We start from the raw sequence: 21,122 nt of genomic DNA, 5'->3' as shown, positions 1-21,122 counted from the left end.
ACACAGGTCTCCTTCAAGGCTCAGTAACACCTTTCCATAAATTATGTGGAAGAGGTCTGGAAGTGGGGATAGCATCTATTTCATATCCTCAGTGAGACCTCAGGAAGGAACCTAGCGAGCAAAACATTATTAGAGGTGCTGTATCTACCATTTCTTGTATGACTGAATGAGCTATATTTATCTTTTTTTTTTTAGTTGTTTAAATTCATGCAGAAATAAATGGCTAGATTGAACCTAATGACTTCTTAATGCATTTCCCTTTTTTAAACCTCTGTACCATTTGAAAGAGGGCAATCTAATTATCTAATTATTCCCTTCTAGAATTGGATACTTAAATTTAGTAAAAATATTCTGGCATAAGTATCAAGCCTTAAAAAAGGAAGACATATTGAGCATTGGAAAATAATAATTAATAAAAATAGTACACATTTAGGGCTCCTTTTACAAAGCTGTGATAGCGGTTTTAGCGTGCACTTAGCACGTGCAGAATTGCCCCATGCGCTAGACACTAACGCCAGCATTGAGCTGGCATTAGTTTTCCTGCGTAGCGCGGGGGTTATCGCACGCTAAAAACGCTAGCACACCTTAGTAAAAGAGGGGGGTTAATTTTACCCACCACCAAATTTCCCCATCCCGCCCCACCCAGCTACTTTTTCATGCCACCCAATTGGAAAAAAATTCTGGGGAGAACACTGAAGAGGATTGCAACTTTGAATTCTCCTCTCCCATTTCAGCTTCTTTCCTGGTGTTGCCATGTATGGACCATCCAAAGAGCACGTTGGTGCGAGAACCCCTTCAAGTGTTACTGGAACTTGGGGTGGTGGTTTCAATTCTTTAGAAACTAAGGAAATTTATTTCATTTAATTAATAGTACCAAGGAGGGGCAATTGATCAGTCTGGGGCTGGATCTCATAAGGGTCAATTCATTTCTCAGAGTTAGACATTTCCAAAGGGAAACTCTGAGATTATTTAAATATTCCCATATATCCACTGCATCACCTTTATCTTCGCTGGGCTATCCTCGTGTAGTGCTACCAGGTTTCGGCAGAGGTCATTTGGCTTAGCCAAGGTTCTATGAACATTTTACAAAATGATGGTAGTACTGGCAGCATTTTGTTGCAAAGAGGTACATCCTTTACTGGATGCTGGTGGATTCGGACGTCTTCTAGCTAGGTTAATTTAGCAGACGCAAATGGCTTATTTCTTCAAAGTTACAAATAGCTCTCTTATCCTATGCTAATTATTGAAATATCTGGGGAAGGGGGGAGGCTGTTGTTCTTCACAAAGGTGCAGAATGTGTTTCTTCTAGAGACTGGGCTGACAGGTTACAATTAGAGAATGACACGGTGGCTGTTACCCGCGGCTAGCTGTGGATAACCCACCGAAACGGGAGAGAGAAAAGAAGTGGTCGCTGCGGGTACGGGGAGAAGGCCATTCACCGCCCTGTGGAGCGGTGAATGGCCTTTTCTCCACAGTGAAGGGAGGGAACGCATGCGGTCACTGATCGCGCTCCCTCCCTCCATACTGATAGCTATTGCCGCCCAAACATCTCCCTCCCTCCATCCATTCTGATCGTTGCTTCCCAATCGCCGCCGCCGTCTGAGCATCTACCTCCCTGCTCCTTACCTTTGCGGCAGGCAATTTCTCTAAAAGTGCTTCCTACCAGAAGCTGGAGCGTTGAAATCATGTGTGGCTGCTGTAAAGTCATCTCTGATGCAACCGGAAGTTGTATCAGAGACGACCTTTCCTGCAGCCACATGCGATTTCAACGCTCCGGCTGCTGGTAGGAGGCACTTTTAGAGAAATTGCATGCTGTGAAGTTAAGGAGCAGAGAGGGAGGAAAGGTGGGGCTGAGAAGAACAGATGCTGAAAGGACCTGGGGAAGGAGGGGTGAAGAGGAACATGCTGAAGGGACCTGGGGAAGGTGGGCTAGAGAGGAACAGACCCTGAAGGGAACTGGGGAAGGTGGGGTGCAGAGGAACAGATGCTGAAGGGAACTGGGGAAGGTGGGGTGCAGAGGAACAGATGCTGAAGGGAACTGGGGAAGGTGGGGTGCAGAGGAACAGACGCTGAAGGGAACTGGGGAAGGTGGGGTGCAGAGGAACAGACGCTGAAGGGAACTGGGGAAGGTGGAGTACAGAGGAACAGACGCTGAAGGGAACTGGGGAAGGAAGGGTAGAGAGGAACAGACGCTAAAGGGAACTGAGGAGGGTGGAGAGGAACAGACGCTGAAGGGAACTGGGGAAGGTGGGCTAGAGAGGAACAGACGCTGAAGGGAACTGGGGAAGGTGGGGTGGAGAGGATCAGATGCTGAAGGGAACTGGGGAAGGTGGGGTGGAGAGGAACAGACGTTGAAGGGAAATGGGGAAGAGTGAGATTCTAGACTATGGGGGGAGCGGAGGGAAGAAGAAGGGTGGCAGACCAATTGAGGTGGAGGGAGAGATGAAAGGGAGAGGCAATGTAACAGAGCATATGGAAGAGACAGAGAAGGCAGACAGTGGATGGAAGGAAATGAATGAGGAGAAGATGAGGAAAGCAGAAACCAGACAACAAAGGTAGAAAAAAAATGTATGTATATTTTATTTTTTTTGCTTTAGGATAAAGTAGTACAGTATATTAGTTGTGTTGATAAAAATTTATAAACAAAGCCCTGCCAGCTGAACATCTTTCTCTAGTTCAGCAGCCAGAACTTTGACTTAGAAGGAAGGAATAAGCTAAATATTGCAGTACTGAGGCTTGTATGGATGCTGTGGGGATAGTAGTCATGGTGATGGGGACAAATTTTTCCCCCATGTCATTCTCTAGTTACAATCTCAGGTTTGCCGCCTTCTTTGGTCACCAAAAAGTAGACTATGGACTATGTACAGGTGCTAGTGTCCATGGTGGCGACCCCACTGTGGCCTTTGGCTCCCTTTCACGGCTCCTTTTCACATAAGAATGCTGCAGCAGTCGCTTTTCTTCAGGAGATTCCTGGTATATCAAGGATCCAATTGTAGTATCCAGTAAGCTCCTCAAGCTTCACTCAGCACAATTTGGTGACTCAGCAAGTTCATTCTGTTTAAAAGCATGATACAGTCTTTGCTGGACTGGCTCATAATCATCAAGCATGCCAGGCTGTCAAGTTGTGCCTTTAATCCTCAGTGCAAAGACGATCAAGCTAGCGCTTCAGGAGTTTCAGACCATACTTCTAAGCTGACGATAAGGCTCTGTTCTGTTAGTCTCATGGCAATAGTATTTTTCAACATCCATGGAGGTACGTCTTGAAATCCAAAGCTTCCTATGTTTTTCAGCAGATGCAGGGAGTGGGAGTCAGAGGGGGTAGACGAGTTGGTTCTTTCCTGCCTCTGCTTTGTCTTTTTTAAGTGTTTTCCCCTGGCCGATGTTTGACTGGATGTGCCATCTCAGGCTCGCTTTCAGGGCACATTGATCCTGGTATCACCAGATTGGCTGTGCCGTCCATGATATATGGATCTGATGGATCTTTCGACGGACAAAATGTTGGGATTCCCGGTTATTCCGGATTTACTCACTCAGGGTCCGATCAACAAGGAAATTTGCCCCACTTTGGTATTATGGCCTAGCTCTTGACAAGTCACAGTTGGGGTGTAAGGGTTATGTGGAGCAGGTTATTTCTACTCTTCTCCAGGCAATATAGTCTTCTTATTCTACAGCTTACACTAGCATATTGACGGTTTTCAATTCTTTGGTAGTTCTTAGACTGTCACCCTTCCGGACTTCTGTGTCTTGTATTCTTCCTTTTTGCACAACGGTGTAGCTATGGGCTTGACGTTTAATTCTCTTCAACTTCCAGGGACAGTCATGGATTGTTACAAGGGCCAGCTATCTCTCTTCGCTTCCTTCTTAGCCTCATGTAGTTCATGTAGGAAGTGTAATGTAATGTAATGTAATTTATTTCTTATATACCGCTACATCCGTTAGGTTCTAAGCGGTTTGAAGAAAATATACATTAAGATTATAAATGAGAAGTAAGAAGGTACTTAAAAATTCCCTTACTGTCCCGAAGGCTCACAATCTAACTAAAGTACCTGGAAATTAATAAAGAAGAGAAAATAAAGATGGTTGAAAAAAGAAAAATTCTATGTGAATTTATAGGATGGAAATTAAACTGACAGTGAAGAACTGTATGAAAAATACATATGGAATTCAGTTAGAGAGGGTAGGTTACAATCTATTTATGGTATTTGTTTAATTGGACGGTGTTAAGGTGGGTAATTTGGGGGAAGGTTATCTGAAGGTAGGTGAATCTTCTGGAGGTAAAAGAGGAGGGGTTAAGATATTTGGATGAATTTTTTGAAAAGCAGGGTTTTGATTTCTTTTCTGAATGTTTTGAAGTTGTCTGATATTGTCATAAGATTGGAGATGGAATGGTTGATTTTTGCTGCTTGTGTTGCCAGAAGGTTGTCAAACATTTTCTTGCGATGTGTGCCTTTGAGTGGGGGGAAGGCGAAAGGGTTCGAGGTTCTTCTGTGTCTTGAGGTGGAGATTTGGTTTAAGCGGTTGTTTAGATAGGAGGGGGAAGAGCCGTGTAATGCTTTGAATATCAGGCAGTAGAATTTGAATTGGATTCGTGCTTGTATGGGTAGCCAGTGAGAGTCTAAGAAGGCAGTTGTTATGTGATCATATTTTTTGAGTGAGTAGATCAATCTGAGGGCGGTGTTTTGTATGGTCTGGAGTTGTTTTATCATAGTGGCTGGACAAGGAAGATATAGGGAGTTGCAATAATCCAGCAGACCTAAGACTAGGGATTGGACGATTAGTCTAAATTGTGCTTGGTCAAAGAATTTTCTGATTTTACGGAGATTTCTCATGGTTAGAAAAGCTTTCTGGGTTGTTTTGTTGATCTGGGGCTGCATTGTGCAACATCTGTCTATCGTAACTCCTAGGAGTTTTAGTTCGGGTTGTATTGGGTATTTGGTATTTTTGATTTTCAGTTCAGTGATGGTAGGAGTTTGGGCTTTTTCGAGCAAAAGGAATTTTGTTTTTTCAGAATTTAGTTTTAGTTTGTGATCCATCATCCATTTTTCTACGTTGTCTAAGGTTGTTTCTAGCTTTGTTGTGGTGGTGGTCTCTGATGGGTCGAAGGGGAGGATTATGGTGATGTCATCAGCATAGCTGAAAGATGTGACATCTAGGGTATCTAAAGTGGCTCCTAGGGAGGAGATAAAGAGGTTGAAGAGCGTAGGTGAGAGAGGTGATCCTTGTGGAACTCCGCAGGGATTTGTCCATGGTTCTGATTTTATATCATTGTATTTTACCCTGTAGGTTCTAGATTTGAGGAACCCCTGAAACCATTTGTAGACCTTGCCTGAGATTCCTATGGCGTCGAGAATTTGTAGTAGTAAGGTGTGGTCAACTAGGTCAAATGCTGCGGAGAGGTCTAATTGTATTAATATCATTTTTTTTCCTTTACTGAAGTGCAGCATATTCATACACCTGTTCAAAAGCCATATCCGCAGTACAGTCTTAATGTACTTCTTGGAAGTTTACAGAAGCCCTGTTTGCAACCTTTGTCTACTGAGACTCTAAAGGATGTGATGTTGAAAACAGGTTTGCTGGTGACCATGGCTTCATCCCGCTGGGTTTCTTAGTTGCAGGCTGTGTACTGCAGAAATCCTTTTATGTGGATTACGGTTTCTGTGTTGTCAGTTTTGACAGTACCATAGTTTCTTCCTAAGGTGATATCATCCTTTCATGTCAGCCACGCTCTCTCTCTATCTTTCTTCCTTCCTACCTTCTGCAAGGAGGACTGAAGGGGAGTGCGCTTCTCTTTATTGAGTATTCTTAGAAGTGCATAAGTTTCAAGTTTCAAGTTTATTCAAAATTTGTTGAATCGCTTATTTAAATTTACTAAGCGATTTACAGAAACAAGAAAAATAATACAAATACAAGATTAGTTAAACTTTAATACAATGTTAAAAAGAAAAAAAAAATAAAATAAAAATTGAGTTAAAATTAAGTTAAAATTATACAGACTAACAGACACATAAGGAAAGAAGGGTAAAATTACATATGTATAATAAAATAAAAGGTGTGAGGTAAAAGAACATGAGGTAAGGAAAAGAAGTAAGGAAAAAGATGGAATTATAAAAAATTAGGGAAATTGTTTTCATACATTATATGCATCCTTAAAAAGGAAACTTTTTAAGCTACTTTTAAACTGCTTTAAATCCTTTTCAGTTCTAAGATACAGGGGCAAATTATTCCATAATTGTGGGGCTATGACTCTATAGGCAGGTTTCTAACGACTTTAGACGTTGAGATCACCTCTTTGTATTATTCGAAAGACACACCAAAGGTATGGTAGCGTCCAAAGATTACATCGTTTCATAGGTTAAGGAGGTCATTGTTTCCGCTTACTGGATGGCAGGAAAGTGGTTGTCGAAAGAAATTCACGGTCATTCAATCAGAACGATGACTACTTCTTGGTCTCAGTCCAGAGGTTTTTCCTTGGAAGAAATTTGTCATATGGTTACTTGGTTTTCTAAGGATGCTTTTTCTAAGCATTACCAGTTGGATGTGGCAGCGTGTGCGGAGATTGCTTTTGGTGCTTCAGTCATTGTGGAGGTGGCGTTTGCTTCCCACCCAGATTGAGGATTGCTTTCCTACATGCCACTGATCTCTGGATTCATCTGCTGCTGTTGCTAAGGAAGGAAAAATTATGTTTTTACCTGTTAATTTTCTTTCCTTTAGATGCAGCAGATGAATCAAGCGCCCTGCCCTTTTCTGGTTCTTGGATCTCTGTTTCTGTTTTGCGAGTTTCAGAAGTTTTGTTATACTTGGTAGTTCTATTATCTTTCAAATTTATTATAGGAAAGAAGTTTTTTACAAGCTAAGCATATTACTAGTTCCGGATGCTTGGGCAAGGAGCAATACTGAAGATGCAGGAGGTGTGCCAACCAATAGGACCACCTGTTAATCAGTTTCTCTATCTCCACCTGCTGGTAGATGTGTGCTATCCCACTGGTCTCTGGATTCATCTGCGTCTAAAGGAAATAAAATTAACCTGTTATCCCAGGACAAGCAGGCAGCCTATTCTCACATGTGGGTGACATCATCCACAGAGCCCGGATGCAGACAGCCTCGCAAGCAGACTTGCTTGTAGAAAACTCAGATGTTTTGAGTCTGTTGCACCGCGCATGCCCGAGTGCCTTCCCGCCCAGCACATGGCGCATCTCCTCAGTTCTCAGTTTTCTGCGGATCTGAGAAGTCGGTCTTACATGCTCTGCGTTGAACTTAGTTCACTTTGTGCTTCTCACCGCAGCTTGTGTTTTATTTTATTTATTACCGTGTCGCTGTGTGCTTTTCTTTTGGTCTTTGTTTAAAAAAAAAAAAAGTTAATTTTTTCGTCAAGTGACTGGTGGGGCCTGACGCATGTCCTCAGCTTGCAGGCTTCGACTTTGCGGCGGCTATCTTTCCTTCTATGTTCTGGCCGGTCATGGGCTTCAAGAAGTGTAGCCAGTGCCAGCGTACGATCTCCCTCACTGACCCACACCGCTGGTGTCTTCAGTATCTGGGGCCTGACCATTGCCCGGAGTCATGTTTGCTGTGCTACTCTTCCACCTCGAGGCCTCAAATGTCGTCGAGTTCAAGTGGGGAAGATTTTCAGGATGGAAACCTCATCTGCACCCTCGACCTCTGATTCGGTCCGGCCTGCTACGGGGTGTCCTCCTGCCTCCACGACCTCGACTCTCATCAGACTTTTCTCATTCAGAACATCCTCGACCTCGAGTAAATCTGCCAAGTCTTCTCCTGAGCTTCCCTCAGGTCAGATACCTCAGTAGACAGTTCCAGCAGTGGTCCTCAAGGTACCCAAACATAATTCTTCCAAGTTGAAGCATTCTTTATCTTCGACCTCAGAGCCTTTAACCTCAGCAAATGGTCCAGTTTCAGACTCGGATCCACAATTGCAGGCTACTATCCAGACCATTTTAGAGTGGGAATTTGTTCAGTTACTGACCAAATATAGTCCTGCCTTGACTGCTTCCTGCAGTCCAGCCTGGACACTCAGCAGGCTCACAAGAGATCGAGTCCTTGCCTGTGCCTCGAGCTGAATCTACACACTCTATGCAAGGAGTTGAGTCTTTGCGAGTGTCTCGTCTGGAATCCTCACACTCCATACAAGGAGCTGGGTCTTTGGGAGTACTTCGAGATTCCTCGATTCAAACCACAGAGTCTATGGGACTTCGATCTACCTAGATCCTCATTTAAGGCATTGCCTGTTTCGAGGCATAGGGCAAAGACTCCTCGACCTCGTAGAAGACCTGCTTCCAGGCAGCACTCTCACCGCCGGTCAAGACCCTCATTGAGGCATTCATCGAGGCGCAGGTCCTCCTCCAGAGAGAAGCCTTCCTCATCCAGGCCTTCCAGTTCTTCGAGGCCTCCAACTCCTCGAGACAGGACACCAGTAGCAGAACCTAAGGGCTCAGCTGATTCCAGTGCCTCACCCCAGTCTGTTTATTCGCTGGGATATCAGCACTCAAGAGAGGCCTCACCTTCGTTTTCCACTCGAGGCGCCTCAGGGTCATCGAGTCCCTCTCGAGGCCATGCTCTAGCGGATCAATTGTCTTTTTCATCCTTCCTCCGTCAAATGGCTGAGGACCTGGATCTTAAATTGAACGCTGGTTCTAAGTACTCTAAGGCAGGGGTGCCCTCACTTTTTGGGCTTGCGAACTACTTTTAAAATGACCAAGTCAAAATGATCTACCAACAGTGAAATTAAAAAAAAAACCACAAAGCACACTGTACACAGAGAAAATGTTAATCATCATTTCTATCCCATGGGTTTTCAAAGAGGTCAAGGAAGCTGACGTTATGCAATGTCACCTCAGTAACAACTATACAAAAAATAGACAAATTTACCCCCTCCCTTTTTACTAAACTGTGATAGCGGTTTTTAGCGCAGGGAGCTGTGCTGAATGCCATGCGTTGCTCTCAATGCTCATAGGCTCCTTTCACTAAAAAACGCTATTGCGGTTTAGTAAAAGCGGGCCATAGTGTAAAACATAGACAGCAGATAAAAATTCTCAAAATTTACACATTTTGATCACTAAATTGAAAATAAAATCATTTTTCCTATCTTTGTTGTCTGGTGATTTCATGAGTCTCTGGTTGCACTTTCTTCTTCTGACTGTGCATCCAATATTTCTTCCCTTCTTTCAGCCTCCTGACCTCATTCCCTCCCCCAATTTTTTTCTTCCTCTCTCCCTGCCCTCCTCTCCTCCCCTTTCTTTCTTTCTTTCTCTGTCTTTCTTTCTGTCTCCCTGCCCCCCCTTTATTTCTGTATGTCTGTCTTTCTCTCTTTATGCCCCCTTTCTTTCTTTCTGTCTCCCTGTCTTTCTCTCTCCATGCCCTTTCTGTCTGTCTTTAAGAACATAAGAATTACCACTGCTGGGTCAGACCAGTGGTCCATCATGCCCAGCAGTCCGCTCACGCGGTGGCCCTCTGGTCAAAGACCAGCGCTCTAACTGAGACTAGCCCTACCATCGTACGCTCTTGTTCACCAGGAACTTGTCTAACTTTGTCTTGAATCCCTGGAGGGTGTTTTCCCCTATGACAGACTCTGGAAGAGCATTCCAGTTTTCTACCACTACTCTCTGGGTGAAGAAGAACTTCCTTACGTTCATATGGAATCTATCCCCTTTCAACTTTAGAGAGTGCCCTCTCGTTCTCCCTACCTTGGAGAGGGTGAGCAACCTGTCCTTATCTACTAAGTTTATCCCCTTCGGTACCTTGAAAGTTTCGGGTGGTTGATCGCTGGAATAGTCTTCCACTTCAGGTTATTGAGGCCAGCAGCGTGCCTGATTTTAAGGCCAAATGGGATAGACACGTGGGATCTATTCACAGAGAAAGGTAGGGGAGGGTCATTGGGGTGGGCAGACTAGATGGACCGTGGCCCTTATCTGCCGTCTATTTCTATGTTTCTATGTCCCCTCTCAATCTCCTCTGTTCGAGGGCGAAGAGGCCCAGTTTCTCTAATCTTTCGCTGTACGGCAGCTCCTCCAACCCCTTAACCATCTTAGTTGCTCTTCTCTGGACCCTTTCGAGTAGTACCATGTCCTCCTTCATGTACGGCGACCAGTGCTATACCCAGTACTCCAGGTGAGGGTGCACCATGGCCCGGTACAGCGGCTTGATAACCTTCTCCGATCTGTTCGTGATCCCCTTCTTTATCAGCTCTGGTTACATACTTTCTTGGCTGCAAGACTGCATATTTATTGGAATAATAATTTTAGTCTGTGTACAATTTGGAGAAAAGCATGTATACATGCAGTAGAAGATATAGTATGTTTTTTTAGGAAGGATGCAGCTGCTTAATGTATTCTCAAATTCCACATTAGCTTCTAATGTCATCTGCATGTATAATACCGGTAGGTTTAACCTTTTTAGCAAAATTCACACTAGTAAAATTTCCCTACGTTTTATACTCCTAAATGTTTTACATACTTAAATGGCACTTCCCATATTTGTTTATAGTGGTCCCTTATTACTGGTCTTTTTAATAAGCAGTAAGGAGCACTTTTTCAGTTTGAAAGAGTATAAGCAGGTATAAGCAGATCAGATCATTCTCTGAAAAATGTGTTTTTTGTTTGAGGGTGGGTATTTTGATACTAATCATACTTAAAATATTCTGATTTACAGCCCCACTTAATAGTGCACTGTGCAGCAGAAAGACGGCCTGATGTTGTAGAAAGCCATCCTGAGTCTGCATTTCAGCTCAACGTGGTTGTTTCAGAGAGAATAGCAAAAGAAGCAGGTAAAGAAACCAATGTGCTTACACCACATTATGTTTGATAGTTACTTTAAAAGTATACTGAAATATTTTATTACAAGGATCTCTTTTTTTTCCCCTTTTCCATAAAAGAATGGGATGGTGTCCTAAGAAGCATTTATTTTCATTGTTTTACAAGTAAAACAAATTTGCTAATGTGTAACACCTACTAGAAGCTTGTCCCATTAAAATATTAACATTACAGAGGGAATATTGAAGGCTGCAGAAGGAATGAGACAAGTTCTCATTCAAAAGACATGGGCCATGTTTTGCCTGTTGCTTGTGTCAAGGGTCTGCACAGAGGACCTGCGGCCAGAGAGACATGAGAAGATAGAAAGGACAGCAATTGTCGTGGGGGACTCCATCAGGCAAGTTGACAGCCACATAGCGGGAGGAAGACAGGATCGGCTGGTGACCTGGGAGCCAAGATAGAAGATATAGTGAGCCGCATCAACAGGATCATCGACAGCGTGGAAGAGGAAGATACGGCAGTGGTGATCCATGTGAGGACAAACAATGTGAGCAACAGGAACTACAGCAGGGAAGGACTGAAGGATCAGTTCCGGATGTTAGGAAGGAACCTGAAGACCAGAACGCCGAGGGTAGTGTTCTCGAAGACTCTGTCGATACCCAGAGCCGATGAGAAGAGGCAGACGGAGCTGCAAGCAGTCAACGCGTGGATGAGGCGCTGGTGTGAGTAAGAAAGATTCCACTTCGTGCGCAACTGGATGATGTTCTGGGGGAAGAGCAAGCTATTTAGGAAGGATGGACTCCACCTTGGCGGAGACGGAACAAGGCTACTTGCAAGCAACATCAAGAGAGAAAGTTTTTAAACTAGGAAGAAGGGGAAAACCGACAGTCGACCAAGGGTCGATGGTTCGGGAACCGGTATACCCAGAGAATACCGTGCAGGAAGATAGCGGGGAGGACTCGCCAGATCATGGGCTAGACAGAAATCCTGACGGTTTGAAAGGGACACAAGAGGGGAGGAAAAGCAAGAAAGTTACAGGCCGCAAACTCAAATGTATGTACACGAACACAAGGAGCCTAAGGAATAAGATGGGGAAATTGGAAGCTATGGCACAAAAAGATAACCTTGACATCATCGGCATCACGGAAACATGGTAGAACGAGGAAAACGTCTGGGACACTGTGCTACCAGCGTACAAGCTATACCACAGTGACAGAGTGGGTCAAAAAGGTGGCGGTATTGCCCTATACGTCAAAGAGGAAATTGAGTCTACCGGAGATCACGCCGGAAACGAAAAATAAGGTAGTCTCTATGGGCCAAAATTCCAGGAACAAATGGAACGGAAACGAAGATCGGTATCTACTACTGACCCCTAGGGCAGTTCTAAGAAACGGATGGAGAAAAGACAGACGAGATTAAACACAAATGCAAGGGAGGCAATGCAGTTATCATGGGTGAGTTCAATTATCCAGAGATAGACTGGAACCTAGGCACTTCCGGCTGCGGTAAGGAGACCAAGTTCCTAGAAGCTGTAGGCGGTTGCTTCCTGGAACAACTTGTCAAGGAAAATACAAGAGGAAATGCAATTCTGGACTTAATTCTAAATGGACTACGAGGATCGGCGCAAGGTGTAGAAGTAGAAGGGACGCTGGGAAGCAGTGATAACAATAGGATCTGCTTCAACCTGGACATGGGGGCAAAACATTGATCCTGAACGATGGGCATGGCACTAAACTTCCAAAAATGAAATTACGAGGGGATGAGACTCATGGTGGGGAAGAAGATTAAGAAGAGGATATAAGCACTGTAAAAACGCTGAAGCAAGCATGGTCCCTTTTTAGGGACACGGTCACCGAAGTGCAAAATCTATATATACCACATATCAACATGGGATCCAAGAGGAAAAAAAACAAGGAACCGGCGTGGCTCACTGTAGTGGTGAAAGAAGCAATCAGAGACAAGATGGCTTCGTTTAAGGAATGGAAAAAGCAAAAATGGATGAAAACTGGAAAAACCACAAGCAACATCAACACAGGTGCCATAAGGTGATGAGAGGGGCCAAAAGAGACTACAAGGCAAAAAACTTCAAGCCGTTCTTTCAAAATATTAAGGGGAAACAACCCGCGAATGAAGCGGTGGGGCCATTGGATGACCATGGTATAAAGAGAGTGCTAAAGGAGGACAAAGCCATCGCCGACAAACTGAACAAATTCTTTGTGTCTGTATTTACTGAACAGGATATCCATAACATACTGGAAGCCGACAAGCTATACGCAGGAAATGAAGACGGGAAACTGACTGAGTTGGTGGTCAGTCTAGAAGAGGTATGCAGGCAGATTGATAGACTTAAAGACGATAAATCTCCTGGACCGGATGGCATACATCGAGGGTAAGGGACTATAGCTGAAAGAGACTATAGTTAAACTGCTTCAACTAATAGCCAATCAAAACGGGAAAGATCCCGGAAGACTGGAAGGTGGCAAATGTTACACCGATCTTCAAAAAAGGTTCGAGGTGAGATCCGGGAAACTACAGACAGATGAGTCTGACTTCGGTACCGGGAAAGATGGTAGAGGCGCTGATAAAGGACCGCATCATTGATCACCTTGACAAACACGGTTTAATGAGGACCAGCCAGCACGGTTTCAGCAAAGGCAGATCTTGCCTGATGAACTTGCTGCACTTCTTTGACGGAGTAAACAGGCGGCTAGACAAAGGCGACCTGGTTGACATTGTATATCTGGATTTTCAGAAGGTGTTCGACAAGGTTCCGCATGAACGACTACTTCGTAAAATTGCAAGCCATGGAATCGAGGGTGAAATACTCACATGGATTAAAAACTGGCTGGAGCATACAGAGAGTGGGGTAAATGGACAATACTTGGACTGGAAGAGCGTCACCAGCGAGGTGCCGCAGGGCTCGGTGCTTGGACCCGTGCTCTTCAACATCTTTATAAACGATCTGGATATTGGTATGACGAGTCAGGAAGCTTTGAAAGTTGGGATTGGGCAATTCGCCACAACACCTTCCTCAAGGCAGTCTACATTCAGGGGGCGGACAATGCCTTAGCGGACAACTTGAGTCATTTTCTGCAGCCTCACGAGTGGACTCTCCATTCCATGCCCCATCATCACATTTTCTGTCTGTGGGGAACGCCTCAGATAGATCCTCTTTGCAGCCCATCACAACTTCAAACTGCCTCAGTTCTGCTCCAGGATCTACACTCCTCACTGCCTCGAGGCAGATGCTTTTCTTCTGGACTGGAAGGATATCTTTCTATATGCGTTTCCTCCATTTCCTCTCATTCAAAAGACTAGTCAAGCTGAAGTCCGACCATGCCACCATGATTCTGATTGCTCCTCAGTGGCCCAGACAACCTTGGTACTCCCTTCTACTTCAACTCAGCAGCAGGGAGCCCTTCCTTCTACCAGTGTTTCCGTCGCTGCTTACACAGCATCAGGGATCTCTGCTTCATCCCAACCAGCAGTCTCTCCACCTGACAGCTTGGTTCCTCTCAACGTAACTCATCTCCAGTTTTCGCAAGCTGTGAGGGATGTTTTGGAGGCTTCACGGAAGCCTGCTACTAGACAATGCTATACCCAAAAATGGACTAGATTTTCTACTTGGTGTTTTTCTCATCATCAGGAGCCTCAACATTCCTCCTTATCTTCTGTTTTGGACTACCTTTTGCACCTTTCTCATTGTGGCCTCAAGTCTACATCGATATGAGTCCATCTTAGTGTAATTGCTGCTTTCCATCAGCCGCTTCAAGGGAAACCTCTCTCTGCTCATCCTGTGGTTTCCAGATTCATGGAAGGACTTTTCCATGTCAATTCTCCTCTCAAGCCGCCTCCAGTGGTTTGTGACCTCAATGTTGTCCTTTCTCAGCTTATGAAACCTCCATTTGAACCTCTTGACAGGGCTCAACTGAAGTACCTCACTTGGAAAGTGGTGTTTCTCATTGGCCTCACTTCTGCTCGTCGAGTCAGTGAGCTTCAGGCATTGGTTGCGGATCCACCTTTTACAGTGTTCCACCATGACAAAGTAGTTCTTCGCACTCATCCAAAATTCCTTCCTAAAGTTGTCTCGGAATTTCATCTCAATCAATCCATTGTTCTTCCCGTGTTTTTTCCAAAGCCTCATTCTCATCCTGGAGAATCAGCTCTTCATACTCTGGACTGTAAGCGTGCTTTGGCTTTCTATCTGGAACACACCAAAACACACAGAACTGCTCCTCAACTTTTCATCTCCTTTGATCCGAAGAAGTTGGAACGTCCTATCTCTAAGCGTACCATCTCCAACTGGATGGCGGCTTGTATCTCTTTCTGCTATCCCCAGGCTGGATTACCCCTTCACAGTAAAGTCACAGCCCATAAGGTCAGAGCAATAGCAGCTTCTGTAGCTTTCCTCAGATCGACACCGATTGAGGAGATTTGTAAGGCTGCCTCTTGGTCCTCGGTTCATACCTTCACTTCTCATTATTGTCTGGATACTTTCTCCAGACGGGATGGACAGTTTGGTCAAACAGTATTACGAAATTTATTCTCCTAAGTTGCCAACATTCCCACCATCCCATTTGGGTTAGCTTGGAGGTCACCCACTAGTGAGAATACCTGCCTGCTTGTCCTGGGATAAAGCACAGTTACTTACCGTAACATTTGTTATCCAGGGACAGCAGGCAGCTATTCTCACGTTCCACCCACTTCCCCTGGGTTGGCTTCTCTGCTAGCTATCTGAACTGAGGAGACATGCCCTGTGCTGGGCGGGAAGGCACTCGCGCATGCGCGGTGCGGGAGACTCGAAACTTCGAGTTTCATCAAGCAAGACTGCTTGTGAGGCGTCCGCATCGGGGCTCCATTGGATCACGTCACCCATTAGTGAGAATAGCTGCCTGCTGTCCCTGGATAACAACTGTTACGGTAAGTAACTGTGCTTTATCCAGGGACAGCAGGCAGATATTCTCACAACCCACCCACCTCCCCAAGTTGCCTTCTTAGCTGGCTTATCTTAACTGAGGAACCATGTGCCCTACCTCAGGCGGGAAGGCACTCGCACATGCGCGGTTCGGGCTATTGCGAACTTTCTAAAGATTTAAAGTGCCAATGCACTTTTAATGTGGTCCATACTGGGGCTCCGTCGGTGATGTCACCCATTTGTGAGAATATCTGCCTGCTGTCCCTGGATAATACCTGTTACGGTAAGTAACTGTGCTTTAGGGTAAGTAACTGTTTTACAGTAATCCAGTTGAGATAGGATTAATAATTTCTACTAGCAAGGGGTGAATATTTCTCAGTTGTTTCAAAGAGGAATCTAGAATAACACTGAGCACTTCAGTGGAACTTTCAATTGATAAAAAAAAATCATGAGTAAAATGTAGCTTTTTAGAAAAGAAATTGTTTTTGTAGTATTTAATTTTAACGTACAGTATTTAAAAGAGCCCATCTTTAATGACTAGGAAGGGGATAAATGTGGAATGTTTCATTGATGTAGAAAATAAAATACAAGAATGAAATCTTTATTCCTTTTGTACACAAGCTAGAGGAGGTAAGAGATCTGACATTGATTTTCTTTTTTCTTAGCAAAGGTAGGAGCATTCTTGATCTACATTAGCACCGATTATGTATTTGATGGAACCAGCCCTCCATATCTAGAGAGCGGTATACCAAATCCCTTGAATCTTTATGGAAAATTGAAATTGGAAGGAGAAAAGGCAGTCCTGCAGAATTACGAAGGTAAGAAAAACATACATGCAAGAAAGTCAACATGAAAGTCCCTGGCTATCTCATGATTGAGAAATTTGTCACTTCTCTCACTTCAGTATTGTGGGATAAATGGACAAATGTAATGAGCAATGGTGGTGGCCACTTATAACTCCTACATACTGATCTGGGAGAGCATAACAATAATAGTTAAGGCAGCTTCCTCTTCTATCCTCAGCTACCAGGAGTTCCAGGCAAATACTGACTATAATTAAGGAAGAAACTAAGGATTTTAACACTGATGTTGTTATCCATCTGGGAACAAATGACCTGGCCAACAACTCCACACTTGCAGCACAGAAAGCTTTTCGGGAGCTTGGTGAGGACGTGAAACCTTTTGTAAAGACTTTAGCTTTTTCTGAAATACTGCCTGCATATGGAAAGGGAGAGCAAAGAGTGAAAAACACAGAGGACTTTAATAGATGGCTCAGAGCCTGGTGTCATCAAGAAGGCTTCAGGTACATAGGAGGATGGGGAAATACATGGAAGGACAAGAAGCTATATTGCACTGATGGGCTACATATTACTACAGCAGGAAAAAGAAACCTTGCAGAGAAATTTAGACAATATTTTTCTAGGCATTTAAACTAGAAGGTGGGGGTGGTGTATGTACGAAGGACAATTATAGAGACCACCCCCGGCAAAAGAAAAGATGTGCCGTTGATACAGTTCCTCATAGGAGGCTGTTGAACAAACTTGAAGGGCTGAAGTTAGGACCCAAAGTGGTGAACTGGGTCAGAAACTGGCTGTCGGACAGACGCCAGAGGGTGGTGGTTAATGGAAGTCGCTCGAAGGAAGGAAAGGTGACTAGTCCCTCAGGGTTCGGTGCTAGGGCCAATCCTGTTCAATATGTATGTAAGTGACATTGCTGAAGGGCTAGAAGGAAAAGTGTGCCTTTTTGCAGATGATACCAAGATTTGTAACAGAGTAGACACCGAAGAGGGAGTGGAGAATATGAAAAAGGATCTGCAAAAGTTAGAGGAATGGTCTAATGCCTGGCAACTAAAATTCAATGCAAAGAAATGCAGAGTAATGCATTTGGGGATTAATAATAGGAAGGAACCGTATATGCTGGGAGGAGAGAAGCTGATATGCACGGACGGGGAGAGGGACCTTGGGGTGATAGTGTCCGAAGATCTAAAGGCGAAAAAACAGTGTGACAAGGCAGTGGCTGCTGCCAGAAGGATTCTGGGCTGTATAAAGAGAGGCGTAGTCAGTAGAAGGAAGAAGGTGTTGATGCCCCTGTACAGGTCATTGGTGAGGCCCCACTTGGAGAATTGTGTTCAGTTTTGGAGACCGTATCTGGCGAAAGACGTAAGAAGACTTGAGGCGGTCCAGAGGAGGGCGACGAAAATGATAGGAGGCTTGCGCCAGAAGACGTATGAGGAGAGACTGGAAGCCCTGAATATGTATACCCTAGAGGAAAGGAGAGACAGGGGAGATATGATTCAGACGTTCAAATACTTAAAGGGTATTAACGTAGAACAAAATCTTTTCCAGAGAAAGGAAAATGGTAAAACCAGAGGACATAATTTGAGGTTGAGGGGTGGTAGATTCAGGGGCAATGTAAGGAAATTCTACTTTATGGAGAGGGTGGTGGATGCCTGGAATGCGCTCCCGAGAGAGGTGGTGGAGAGTAAAAGTATGACTGAGTTCAAAGAAGCGTAGGATGAACACAGAAGATTTAGAATCAGAAAATAATATTAAATATTGAACTAGGCCAGTTACTGGGCAGACTTGCACGGTCTGTGTCTGTGTATGGCCATTTGGTGGAGGATGGGCAGGGGAGGGCTTAAATGACTGGGAGGGTGTAGATGGGCTGGAGTAAGTCTTAACAGAGATTTCGGCAGTTGGAACCCAAGCATAGTACCGGGTAAAGCTTTGGATTCTTGCCCAGAAATAGCTAAGAAGAAAAAAAAAAAAAAAATAATACCGTATTTGCCGGCGTATAAGACGACTTTTCAGTACCTTAAAATCCTCCCCAAAGTCGGGGGTCATCTTATACGCCGGGTACTGTTTACGTGCCGGTCCGCAGAAAATTCCTGCCGGTCCGCACAGGACCGGCGAGATGGACCCGTTAAATTTTCTGCCCCGATGGTGTTTGCAGAAATCTTCTGTTCCTCCCAGCCTCGGGCGATCAAGACAGGCGGTCATTCCCTCTGTGAGTCTCGCCTATGCGGAAACAGGAAGTTGAAACAAAATAGGCGGGACTCAGAGAGGGAAGGTCCCGACGTTTGCAGCCTGTCTTGATCGCTGCCCCTGCTGAGTCGCCGAAGAGGGCCGCGGGGAAAGTGCAGGCAGAGAGAAGATGGTCAGCGTGCGCGGGGAGGTCAGCGTGTCGATTGGGGCCATCAGCAGCGTTTGTGGTGAGTCTGCCCACGTGCAGGATGCGGCGGGTAGGGGCCTCCGACTCGTCTTGGGCGGCTGGGCCTGCGGTGCAAAGCTGTTTTTGCCGGCTTGGGGGGGGGGGTCGCGAATCGGAAGAAGGGGTAGTCTTATACGGCGAGTATATAACAAACTCTATATTTTAACTGTAAAAGTTGGGGGGTCGTCTTATACGCCCAGTCGTCTTATACGCCGGCAAATACAGTAATTTAAATTGAATCAGGTTGGGCAGACTGGATGGACCATTCAGGTCTTTATCTGCCGTCATCTACTATGTTACTATGCAAAGTAAAGCCTTGGTCAAAGTATAATCTCAAAATGTCACTTTTTTGTGTGTTTATTTACACACAGATTATTTCCCTTAAATTCAAATAGACTAGACCAGTGGTCTCAAACTCAAACCATTTGTGGGGCCACATTTTGGATTTGTAGGTACTTGGAGGGCCGCAGAAAAAATAGTTAATGTCTTATTAAAGAAATGACAATTTTGCATGAGGTAAAACTCTTTATAGTTTATAAAACTTTCCTTTAACAGTTAAAAGGAAAGATATATAAACTATAAAGTTTTACCTTATGCAAAATTGTCATTTCTTTAATAAGACATTAACTATTTTTTCTGCAGCCCTTACATTTAAAGTTTAATATCTTTTCTTTCTCAAAACTGACACATTTCAATCTCTGTATTGAAAATAAAATCATTTTCCCTACCTTTGTTGGCTGGTGACTTTATTTTTCTGTGCTTTTAACTATGTTTCCAGGGACTTCTTGTCCTTTGACTGTTTTTCTCTCCGTCTTCACTTTCTGCCTTGCATCCATCTTTATAATAGGTAAGAGACTGACTATAATAGTACTATATACCAGTGGGGAGAGAGCAAATGACTCCTAAAAACGCTCAGAAAAGTGAAACTCTGAAGGGGAGGTGGATACCTTCCCTTGGGACAAGAGTTTACCGTCCAGTCATTGCATTTACTTTGTAGAACTTCACTTTCTGACCACTGGTAAAAACTGTAATCTGTTTAAATGTTTTGTTAAATCGACAAAAAATTGTTCAAAGATGTTATACACAAAAAGACTCTTGCTCATTGGAAAAGTGATACCATACACTTATCTGTGCAAGCTTTTTAAGGTTTGTGGTTGTAAGGGCTCTTAGGGGTCTCAACGCGGCCCCGTTTCGAATGTTCTGCTTCAGGAGACCCGATGCTGTAAATAGTATTTTTGGAAGTCATATAGTCAAATCGTATATGCAAAGAAGGCAACACTCCAGTGAGAGAACGCCATTGTGAATAAGTGGAAGGAGGCAGCGAGTATGTAGAGCACAGTATATCGAATGGAACTAACGAGTTGAGGGTAGACAATTGATGGACAAACCATATACCTGCCCGCTGCCACCTTTTCCATGATAGAGATTTGTCGTGATTTTGAATTTTGGGATTGTTCCAAAGGGACATGAGTGGACTAACATTAACTGAGATTTCAGTCAATGTATCTATAAGATAAAGAGCATGCTGCGTTGCACCCAATAAAGAGTATCTCTTTAAGTGCCTTGGTATTGACACCGTTAGTAAGCATGAGATGTGTAAAGGCGTACATAAAAAACATTCCATTTCAAACCAGGCAGGAAGATCTTGAGGGGGAAGATTTTGAGTGGAGGAGTTAGTGAGCCAGTAAGCTCCATATTTGGCTAATGAAGCAATATAATAGTGATAGAAATCAGGAAAGTTGAGACCACCGTTGATCTTAGAGGCTTTCAGTTTGGCGAGAGCAATTCGAGGTTTTTTCTTGTTCCAAATGAATTCAGATATTTTCATATTTAGCCAATTAAATAATGATTTCCGGCATAACAGAGGGAGCATAGAAAGGATATAATTAATTTGAGGGGCCAGAGTCATTTTGATGGATGCAATTCTACCCCACCAGGATAAAAAGAGTGGAGTCCATCGAGATGTAGTGTTTAGAACTAGATTTTTGACTTTAGATATATTAAGATCTTGAGCATGAACCGAATCTTTATGTATTAAAATCCCCAAGTATTTCACAGCTTCATGTGACCATGTGTCTCTATTAAAAGGCAAGGCGATATCATCCTTCTACAATATTTTAAGAGATCACTCCTTCACTTTTTCACCTCACTCTATGAAGCACTGGGACGCTATACTTACCACTCCGCTTTCTGACATTGATTGGGAGCTTTTCTGGTCATCGACAAATCGCCCGCTT

At 44.1% G+C, this 21,122-nt stretch overlaps 1 protein-coding gene across 1 annotated transcript in view; it reads left to right on the top strand.

The window, feature by feature from the left end:
* The window catches only part of MAT2B (methionine adenosyltransferase 2B), a 55,252-nt gene that overhangs the window by 16,957 nt on the left and 17,173 nt on the right, over positions 1-21,122 (top strand). The window contains exons 3-4 of the mRNA XM_033927746.1: positions 10,660-10,774; positions 16,341-16,493. Of these exons, the coding sequence (XP_033783637.1) occupies positions 10,660-10,774; positions 16,341-16,493 (268 nt within the window). The remainder of the gene's footprint in view (positions 1-10,659; positions 10,775-16,340; positions 16,494-21,122) is intronic.

This window comes from Geotrypetes seraphini, chromosome 18 (assembly GCF_902459505.1).
Source record: "Geotrypetes seraphini chromosome 18, aGeoSer1.1, whole genome shotgun sequence".
Classification (NCBI taxonomy): domain Eukaryota; kingdom Metazoa; phylum Chordata; class Amphibia; order Gymnophiona; family Dermophiidae; genus Geotrypetes; species Geotrypetes seraphini.
Note: the sequence above shows the minus strand (reverse complement) of the source record. Positions and strands in the feature narration are given on the sequence as shown.